The 10,468-nt window shown below is 37.4% G+C and overlaps 1 protein-coding gene across 1 annotated transcript in view; it reads left to right on the plus strand.

The window, feature by feature from the left end:
- Positions 1-3,638: 3,638 nt before the first annotated feature.
- The window catches only part of LOC104406862 (serine/threonine-protein kinase Nek11-like), a gene marked incomplete at its 5' end in the record, with an annotated part of 19,655 nt that continues 12,825 nt past the window's right edge, over positions 3,639-10,468 (plus strand). Inside the window, 4 exons of the mRNA XM_010015970.1 lie at positions 3,639-3,788; positions 3,872-3,950; positions 4,453-4,538; positions 8,941-9,060. Of these exons, the coding sequence (XP_010014272.1) occupies positions 3,639-3,788; positions 3,872-3,950; positions 4,453-4,538; positions 8,941-9,060 (435 nt within the window). The remainder of the gene's footprint in view (positions 3,789-3,871; positions 3,951-4,452; positions 4,539-8,940; positions 9,061-10,468) is intronic.

Consider the following 10,468-nt stretch of genomic DNA (forward strand, 5'->3'; position numbering starts at 1 on the left):
TGTGTGTGCATAGAATATCTTAAATTGGAAGGGACCCATAAGCACCAAGTCCAACTCCCTGCTCCTCACAGGACAATCTAAGACTAAATCCTATGACTAAAATCATCATGTTCATTGTGCTTCATGACAGCTTCCTTCTGTATATGGTAGTAATTGTGTCCACCTTCTATTTACCAGCCACTGTACAGACAGTGTAGGTACAGAGTTAAGGCTGAGGTAATGGGGATGGGAAAGACATCAACATGGGTTTTTCATTTAAGGGAGTGAAAGTATCTATAGAGGTCTGAGGGCAGGCCCTCCTCAGCAGTAAGGCCTCATACACCATCTGGAGCTAGTATTGCTGCTGATGAGTGAATATGAGGAAGTTAAATTCAGAAACATATTCCTCATGGACATTCTGATATGTTCAGACTGAGAGATGTAAGTCACAAAAGTATATACATTTACATTATTTGGCTTTTAGAGTTCAATTTAAAACACTAATTTGGATCTTACAGTGTTTGTAGAACTATAACATAGTTTGGAAAGATCAATTAGCACCAAAAGCCTTGGGGTAGTTTCTTCTGAGGAGAAGCTGTCAATATTGTGGAGAGCACACTGGAGCCCATCCAGACACTCTGTTTTATGGTATACTTAGGCATAAATAGCTTCCGTGTGAAATGGTCATAGATCCATTTTGCTGAAGTGTTGTTTAGGACCTGAGTCAAACCTATTCATGAATATGGGGAGCTGTCAAACCAAATGTGCTGGCTGCGTAGTTTAATGTCCCTTTTAGAATTTTATAACACTGGCATTTACACAAACTAAGATTATAAAAGTAATCAAATTACAGGTTTGGGTTATGTGCAGATTGCTTATGAGAATCAGGAAGTGTTTTTCTCCTGCTTCTTACAAGATGTTTAGACCAGAACTGTAGAAACACAACTGAGAAATGCAGTCTTGAGGCAAAAGCATGGTGGTAACTCCCTCAGGCAATTGCAGCCTTGCTCTGGGACCCAGTGCAGCATTTCTCAGCTTAGGAGGTGCTTATTTCATTTCAGAGAATCGTATGCTGCTGCAAAAACTTTATGCTTTTGCTTGCATTTTTCTTTTCCCCCTTTATTTTTCTTCCATGGCAGATGGGGTTTTCCCTGGGTAGCCTGTTCACAGCCCTGGATGCAGCAGAATACCCTAGGTGTTTTTTCTTCTTTTTCCAAAGCCTCAGGTGTAGTCAGAGTACTAAAGTAGATGAATAAATAGGCTTCCCTGATGTGGCATATCCTGTGCTCCTAACGGCTCATTAAACAATTTCTAGCTGCCAGAATCAAGCAGCCTCCAAAACATTGATTTTACAAAAAGCAGTTACAGCACAGCTTGTCAGATTGACTCTGAGGTCTCCACGCAGCTTCTCTTCTCCAGGCTGAACAGCCCCAATGTTCTCAGCCTGTCTTTGTACGGGAGGTGCTCCAGCCCCTGCTCATCCTCATGGCCTTCTCTGGACTTGCTCCAACAGCTCTGTGTCCTTCTTAAGTTGAGGACACCAGATCATCATCTGTGCAGTTCTGTTTGCTGATTTTTGAATTTTGAAAGCTGCTTGACAGCTAAATGTTTTAAAAAAACAGGCAATTTTTGATGGCCCTCAGTAGTTGGTATTTACAAAGCAGTTCTTAGCAAAAATGTTCTGCTAATTGTTTTCACGTACTGTTTGAAAAGTCCCAGTGATTGAGCCCAGCAATTCTCTCTCCTCTTCCTTATTTACATTGTATGTAGGGTGTGGATTTCCACTTTAAAATTATTTGTCCTTGTTCTTTTATCAGCAGACAGACAGAATTAATTCCTCCTCTTTAACCCAAATGAATTATTGAAACTTTATTCATTATTTGTTTTCAAAGATAATATTTATACCCTTTCCATCAAAGTCATTCATCTATACAGACTTCTACTTATCAGTATGCTTTATTTTCATACTGCTTCTGTAAATTATAAATACCACAATCAAATCCTACTTGAAGAGTAAAGTGGCTCTGATGTTTAAGTTGGTTGCTTTGATGAGTCTGCTTCTGTAGCTGGCTCTTACCAGCATTTTCTCTGACCTTGATCAAGTCACTCATCAGTGCCTCAGTTCTTCTGACTGCAAACTGGAGGTTACACTGAGGATCCTTCAAAGCCTGGAATCTCAACTCTTCTGTATTTTAAAAGCTATTTGTCAAACAGAACCCAGTTGAAGTGCAAACTTTTATGACTAGTCATGATGTAAATTATTATGAGGGTGCTTATGTTAAAATGTTCAACTTGGTGATCTTTTATGATCTCTGTTAGGACTTGTGAGTAAAAGCCTGGGGAATAAGGTGATGGTAAACCAAAGACCCATTTAAAGTAGTTTGCAATCTTTCCTCTTTTTTTTTTAATGATTTAAAACTGACACTGGTTCTTAGCTCAGTTTCCAGACCTACATGTTCAAATTTTTTCTTCTCCAAATAAAATCTCACAGAAATTTGGTTTTAAATGCTGCAATCTGATGCTTTCATCTGATAATTTTATATTTCTTTGAGAATCAACTTATTTTGTAACCTGTTGTATTTGGCTAAATGAGTGAAATCACACCGGAAGACACCTCTGTTATTTGAAACTGGCATTATTTAATATGAACTTGAATTTTAGCCTCAGTTTGTTATCAGAAATTGATTTGCAAAGTCAACTGAAACAAACCTGTGTCCAACCAGTCACTAGTTCTTAATTTAATGAGTAACCACTTAATGTAGTTAATATGCTTTAGTTTTACACACACATATAGAATCATAGATTATCCCAAGTTGGAAGGGACCCATAAGGATCATCAACTCCAACTCTCTCCTCCTTGCAGGACTACCTAAAACTAATCCATATGACTAAGAGCATCATCCATACACACCCTGAATCCTGACAGGCTTGGCGCTGTGACAAATTCCCTGGGGAACCTGTTCCAGTGACCAATCACCCTCTCAGTGAAGAATCTTTTCCTAATGTCCAATCTGAACTTTCCCTGGCGCAGCTTCATTCCATTTCCATGTGTCCTATTGCTGATCACCAGAGAGAGATTAGTATCTCCCCCTCCACTGCTTTCCTTGAGGAAGGCATAGGGTGCAAAGAAGTTACAGCAATGTAAAGCGTTATGATCTCATTTTATCCTGCTAATGTAGAACCACTGAAGATAAAGGTATTGTGAAACATATTGAGACAGCTTAAGGCAATTTCAGTTTTATCTCAGAAATAGCTGACAACTACATACTTACAAATGATGCTACTCAGTTAAGTATGTGATTTTAAAACAGCTTATCAATCATTGATCTGTAAAACAGTCTTTGTTTCTAGATCAAACAGGACAGCAACTTTTCACCATTAAATTATCAAGAGATAAATGTATGTATATATAGGAATATGTGTGTTTACACACAGATTTTAAGTGTGTACCAGCACTTACAGAAACAGAATGATGATATCTCCTGTGCATAAAGTTATTGATTTGTGATTTGAATAAATAATTTCAGATAGAAAATATAACACGATAATGAAATATCCTCTTCCTGGGAGAAAACAACTGTGATTTTACTTACTGTGATGTCACTATGCATGCTACTTCCGAAAATATTGCTTGTACTATTCTTGTTTTATTCTTCAAGGTCTCTGGGGTGTATTTTGTACGAGATGTGCTGTATGAATCATGCCTTCAGTGGGCACAATTTTTTGTCTGTGGTGTTAAAAATCGTAGAGGGTGATACCCCTTCCCTTCCTGATAGATATCCAAGCAAGCTGAATGCTGTGCTGTGCAGGTATGATGTTTTCTTTGTATAGCACTTTTTAAAGTAAATTTGGAAAACCACATAATTATGACTTTTGGTTTTTAATGTTTCAGCATGTTAAATAAGAACCCTTCATTGAGACCAACAGCAGCAGAGATCCTTAAAATCCCTTATATTGATGAACAACTAAAGGTATATAAAGAAAAGCTACAGCTGTATACTTACTGTTTGAATATGTGTTTTGCAAAAGCGGAATAGAGGCAGAGTAAATGTCTTGCGCTAGCAGTTCATGGAAACATTAATCCAGGTAACTTCCGGAGCTAAATTCCAAATACGACTGAGGTATTGAAGCAGTGAGAAATGAAGCCCTTGTCATTTTACATCCTGAATGAATCCCTTTTTAAATGATGTAAGCAATAAGGAGAATGGGCATTTATGTGGAACAAGTGCAGATCATTTGGGCCTGGGTACATACAATCTCTAAACTGTTCTGGTTAGTCATAGTTTAATGAAAACAGTGCGTCTTGCTCTTTTGGCCCCTGCTTCAGTGTATATATTATTTGGCTTTCTAAGAAGGTGAGAAAGAAAACTGCTCAGTCAGTTTTTGCATTAGAAGTGTACTAGGTCATTGCTGAAGAATCTGTATCACTTTAGCCGCAAGAATTGATACCACTCCTATCTTTTTTCCTTACAGAATATACAGTTGAAGTTCACAAACATGACTGTGAAAAACAAGGCACTGAACTGGCAGAAAGAAGCTGCTCCCATTTTTGATTCTGTGTAAGTATTTTTAACTGGTTTATGGGCAGCAATAGTTTGGGTTGGAAAGGACCTTAAGATCACCCAGTTCCAACCCCCTGCCATGGGCAGGGACACCTCACACTAGACCATGTCACCCAAGACTCCATCCAACTTGGTCTTGAACACTGCCAGGGGTGGGGCCGAACACTGCCAGGGATGGGGCAGCCACAGCTTCTCTGGGGCAACCTGTGCCAGCGCCTCAGCACCCTCACAGGGAAGAACTACTTCCTTTTATCTAACCTGAACTTCCCCTGTTTCAGTTTAAACCCATCACCCCTTGTCCTATCACTACAGTCCCTGATGAAGAGTCCCTCTCCAGTAGCTTTTGTAGCCCCCTTCAGACACTGGAAGCTGCTCTGAGGTCTCCACGCAGCTCTTCTCTAGGCTAAACAGCCCCAGTGTTCTCAGCCTGTCTTCATACAGGAGCTGCTCCAGCCCCTGCTCATCCTCGTGGCCTTCTCTGGACTTGCTCCAACAGCTCCGTATCCTTCTTATGCTGAGGACACCAGCCCTGCACACAGTGCTGCAAGTGGGGTCTCATGGAGAGCAGAGAAGAGGGGCAGGATCCCCTCCCTCGACCTGCTGCTCATGCTGCTGAGGATGCAGCTCAGTATAGGGGCTGTATATACCCACTATGTATAAAATTACAGTCTTGCCAAATAATATAATGTTGTAAACAGTTGTGTTTTCTCATAGGGCTTAATATTTAGAGGACCCCATTCCCCAGAAATACAGAGGAGCAACAACGTTAATGAGATGCATGGTTAAGATTTGGGGGGGGGGAAAGATTTGCAAATCAAGTCTTTTTATTATACAACTGTGTAAATTGCACATGCATGTAGTATATGCGCACATTAATTTAGTACTCATTGACATGCAAATTATGACCTTTGTCTTCACATTTTGAAGGTTTAGATCATCATTTTAGTTATGGCATGATAATTTATAGTGCTGCTGTTTGTGTAGCTAATAATCATTAAGTGTGAAATCTACGTTTCCTAAATGACGCCAAACTAAAAGCATATACACTTAAACACTTAAACTAATATTCAGCTCATATATCCGTAGGATACTATTCTATTTTCTTGTAACTACAGTGAGAAACTAAGACTAGTTTGGTTCTTACACCAGTAATGCCTTCACATATGATCTCTCTTTTAGGCACCGAATATATATGAAAGAGACGAACTATATTAAATTTCAGTGCTGCACTGATTAAAGCAAATGTCAGCATGGGCAGTTTCATTTTGCCTTTGTAAATGAGCTCTGTAGATTTGATAGCAGCTCACCTTCCCCTTTGCTTGCTGTCCCTGAGTTTTCTGTACATGGCTTTGCTCCGTTAGAAGCTAGCACACTCAGAATCAGGAGTCTGTGGTGTGGATACAGTCTGTGTGGATACAGTGGACATCCCTGTTTCTTTTTCCTAAATAATTGCCAAAACTTCAACAGTGGTTTTTTGTGACCTCTGCTCTTGGAGAGGACTGACAGTTTTGTGGCTGTAGTCACTTTTTAGATGCTGCCAATTCTGCTGCTCACAAGCATCCCTTTGGGAGAGGTGACCAGCTTCAGCTTTTCCAAAGTGTTATTTAGTATTGGTGGTAGGAAGAAAGCAGAGCAAAGACAGTGTAATTCTACACAGCAAAATCTGTCCGTGTTTTTTACCCAGTGTAACTACTGGGACTGTATCTGTAAAGCTCTCATCTCTAGAAATTGTGGTTTGGCTTTCCACCCTGTCACTTCTGTTCTTGCTCTGTTTTGTTGACAGATGAGCCCCTGTCTTTTTATAAGGCTGAAGTTCTACATTTTGGTATAAATAGGTACCTTTAATATAAATACGTTATTGAACTTTGAAAGCATAGAAGTAAAATGCAACAGTAAATTATACCTCTATGACTAGTAACAACTACCTAAATAAATAAAGGCAAGTGGAGCCAGCTGAGACTGCTGTCAAGTTTTTTGCCTTACTATTCTAATGATCTGCTAGAAGTAACCATTTGCTAGTATATTGGGAATAAGAGTCAGACAGGTAGATATGTAACAGCCAGGAAGTATTAGATGTATCATTTGTCTATGGCTGCTGTATTCAAGGTGATTCAATTAACTTTGCACCAATTCCTGTCTCTTCAAATTAAATATAGTTATCTGCAGAGATATTCCTTAGAGTAGTTTGGGGGGAATGAAATGTTGCCCAATTATTATGCCAACTCTATCTGAATTATATTGGGTATTTAATGCCTATTGAAACATAAAATATCAGAATCTTCAAGAAAATTTTAATCCATGCCTTTATTTTGTGGGTACAAGATTTCACATTCTCTCTTTGAGGAAGCAGTATTTTTACCTGCAAAATACATACAGAAACTTCTACAACAGTCTGCTAAAGCCACTTTCTATTATTTGTAATATATACTGTGTTCCGTATCTGATCCATTGTCATTAGTTTGAATGTATTGAGTCCAAATGCACATCATGTATTGACAGAGTTATCATAGGGGGAGGACATTCATGTATATCCTAGAATCTGTACCTGTTCTTGTTTAAAAGTAAGTCTCTGGTCTCCAAGATGAAGAGTAAGTTCTAAATGCAAATACCATGTTGTTATAGATGTGCTAAAAGAAAATAGAAAGCCAGCGGCTTCTATGCAGAGGTTCAGAGTTCCTAAAAATTGTGGAGCAATGGATGACAACTGGTTTTGATTGAGCATGGAAGTTTACCTTGAGGTTTTCAAATTCAGAGCATCAAATTGACCAAAAAATAATATCCTAGGAGAAGCTTCACTATAAATTATCTTCAGATGTGTTTCAGTCTGACTATTTTTGACAAAATGTTTGGAATGTGCATGAACTCATCATCTTCTTATGACTTTCATTGTATTTATGAGAATATCAGCTGTTTGTATGGCTACTGGTAAGCAAAATGCCAAATAGTTGCTGCAATCCCAGAGCTAAAGAGGAAGCCAAATGAAATAGAAGTACCTGAGAATTGGTAGAGAAGAGAAAATTGGAGGAGAAATAACTTAAACATAGTGAATTTCCCACATCTGCTGTAATGAACCAATACTGCAGTCTCTGTGAGTGTACAGGGAGCTGCTTGTTATGGTGTACTCCTTAATCCTTGCTACTTTATATTTATGATTTCTGTTTTCTTACCAGGAATTATTTTTGCTGTGTGTAGTTGAATCTAGTTTCTTCTGGTAAAGGCCTCTAATGGCTTCCTTTATTCCAGTCCCATGCAAGTCATACATTTTAAATAATGAAGTATAAAACTACAAGTTCAGGTTCAACTTGGATGAAAAACAATTTTTTCCCCAAGAGATTTTTATAATTTAAATGAGATTTTTTTTTTATAGGGGACAAGAAATATGTCTACATTATTCATACTTGAAGACTTGATTCCATACTTATGAATAATTGAACTCTTCTTGTCTTTGTCCTTAGCCTTTCATATTTTACACTAATATTCATATCTTTACACTATTTCCCTCTATAGTCAACATTTAAAAGACATAATGAGAACTTCTCATTTATTAAAATCCTGATGTCAGAATGATAGTCCAAAAGGAGTGTTACAATTTGTATGGTAATAAAACTGGGCTTTTAGATGATCATAAGTGAATTTATCTCAGAAAAGCAAAAATAGTAACTTGAATACTTGGTATCATAACTACATGGTATAATAAATATATATTTGAGTAAGGGAAACATGACTGCTAAGACATTTCAAACTATGTTTTAAGATTTGTAATTACTGCAGGATAAAAATCTGAGATTAATATCCTTTTTCTGATACAGGTATCTCCTGTGTTGATAAATGCAGCTGAGATATATATGTCAATAATTCATGCTCAGCTTTCAGAGATGGTCTATGGAGACCATTTTACTGGTAAATTATTATTGATTAGGACCAGAAATTCAAGAGGCCAACATGATAATTATATCTGTCATTAAAGACACATTAATGTTCTCTTCTGTGCTAGACAGCTTGTAACAGTCAATGTAAAATGTATGGCTTATGTTGCTTTTTCCTGTGGTTCTCATTTAAAGCCTGCCTTTGTACTTGGAATATGCTAAATAATGAAGCCTGCCAGGGTAAATATTTCATTGTGCTTCAACATTTATTCTTTCCAGGAGCTGACTTTACTTTTTTTCCATTTTCACCCAAGATGCCTGAAATGATTCACGCTCTTCATGAATCTAAGTTTAAATTCATCTGAACAGAGACATTTGCTTTCCAAATGAAAGTCTATTTAATCTGTTCTAGAACCTGTGGATTTCTAACTATTCCAGTTGAAATGTCAACTATGTTTCAATATCAAATCAAATCAAAGTAATGATATTTACAGTTTTATTATGAAGATGGGCTTGCATGTATTCAATTCCAGGCAGAGGAAAGTTCATCTGCAAACTCTGCAGGATCTGTCTGAAGTACAGAAGATGACACCGCGGGAACGTATGAGGCTGAGGAAGTTAAATGCTACCAATGAGAAAGCAAAGAAGTTGAAGTAAGTTAAGCTTATTGTTTGCATTGTGCCCTAACTATGCACTTTACCCATCCAACAGCCTAATCAGACAGTTAGAACTGGTAAGGTGAAAATAGCAATAGAAAAGGTCTTCAGCTATTCAAAGTGAATGGGGATTTTGGATGATTTGAATCCTTTTATGTATTAAAAAAAAGTCAAAACATTAGCCCAAAACTGACACTTTGAGCACTGTGTTTCTGGTTAAATAAGTATATGAGAGATTTTCAAATGTGTTACAGTAGGGGACTTTTTCTTAATGACTTGTCATTTTAAGGATTGCACAATTAGAGGAGCTGGACATTCAGTTACAGTCCAGCTTTTGTCAGTTGATTTGGCCAAAGAGATGTGCCAATAGAAGTTAATAGCTCAGAGGATAGTCTTATCAAATGGGCAGATGAGGGTATTGGATGTGTTGAAAAGGCTTTATGATTTATGGTTTTTATTGAGTAACATAATAAAACGGGGGATTTGAAGGAGAATAAGTACAATTTCTGAGTGGAATATAAGAAATGGGTAGAAGGCTGCATGTCTATGCATGGATTCTTTTTCTAAATAAAGAGAAGAATATGCTGTTTTGATGACACACCAGAGTTTTTCACAGTTAGAAATATCCGGTGTTTTATTTGGTATGAATGAAAATGGGAAAAGCACTATAGTAATTTTTAATGGTTTCTTCAAAAGCATTTTTGCAAAGTGCAATGTAAATTAACAAATGTTTACTTATTTATAGAGGGTAACAGACAGAATACTTATTTTTGATTGCAAGAATCAGCATCTTAATCCTGCCGTGCGAAAGCAAGTCAGCAATTCAGTAAAGCAATGATGTCCTAGTACAGAAGAATATTATCAGGTGACATGAAGTCTAAACTTACGGTCTCAGGAACTGTACGGCTACATAGACCTGCAAATCAAAAGTAACTGCAGCCGAGCAGAAATGCTCTGTAAAAATCACATCCTAGCATTACTTGTGCCAACTTGTGATGTTCATACTCAAAAGCTACAAACAAAAAAAGCTAAACGTGTGAATTTCCCTTTGGAAAATACCAAAAACTATGAGCATTTATGTCTGCCTGTCTGACACTTACTATTTCATTTGATACTGGATATGGTATGTAAATTTATTCTCATTTAGAAAAAGTCTTCTTGAATTGAAACCACTGTATGAAAGGTACTAAATTTAACACCTCTTCTACATGGTGTTTTCAACAATGTGGTAGGCAGATTTTTGTACTTATATGAAATTTATAAATAAGAACTCTGTCTCACTTTTTATAAACGGATGGGGGTTAGGAAATAATACTAATTACAGGATAGTTCTAGTTTGCTTTTCATTTTCTTTGCTTCCTTGCATTTCAGTGTTTTCTAGTTAGATTCCCCACCCCCCCAAAAA

This window comes from Nestor notabilis, unplaced genomic scaffold, assembly GCF_000696875.1.
Source record: "Nestor notabilis isolate BGI_N333 unplaced genomic scaffold, ASM69687v1 scaffold11876, whole genome shotgun sequence".
Lineage (NCBI taxonomy): Eukaryota > Metazoa > Chordata > Aves > Psittaciformes > Psittacidae > Nestor > Nestor notabilis.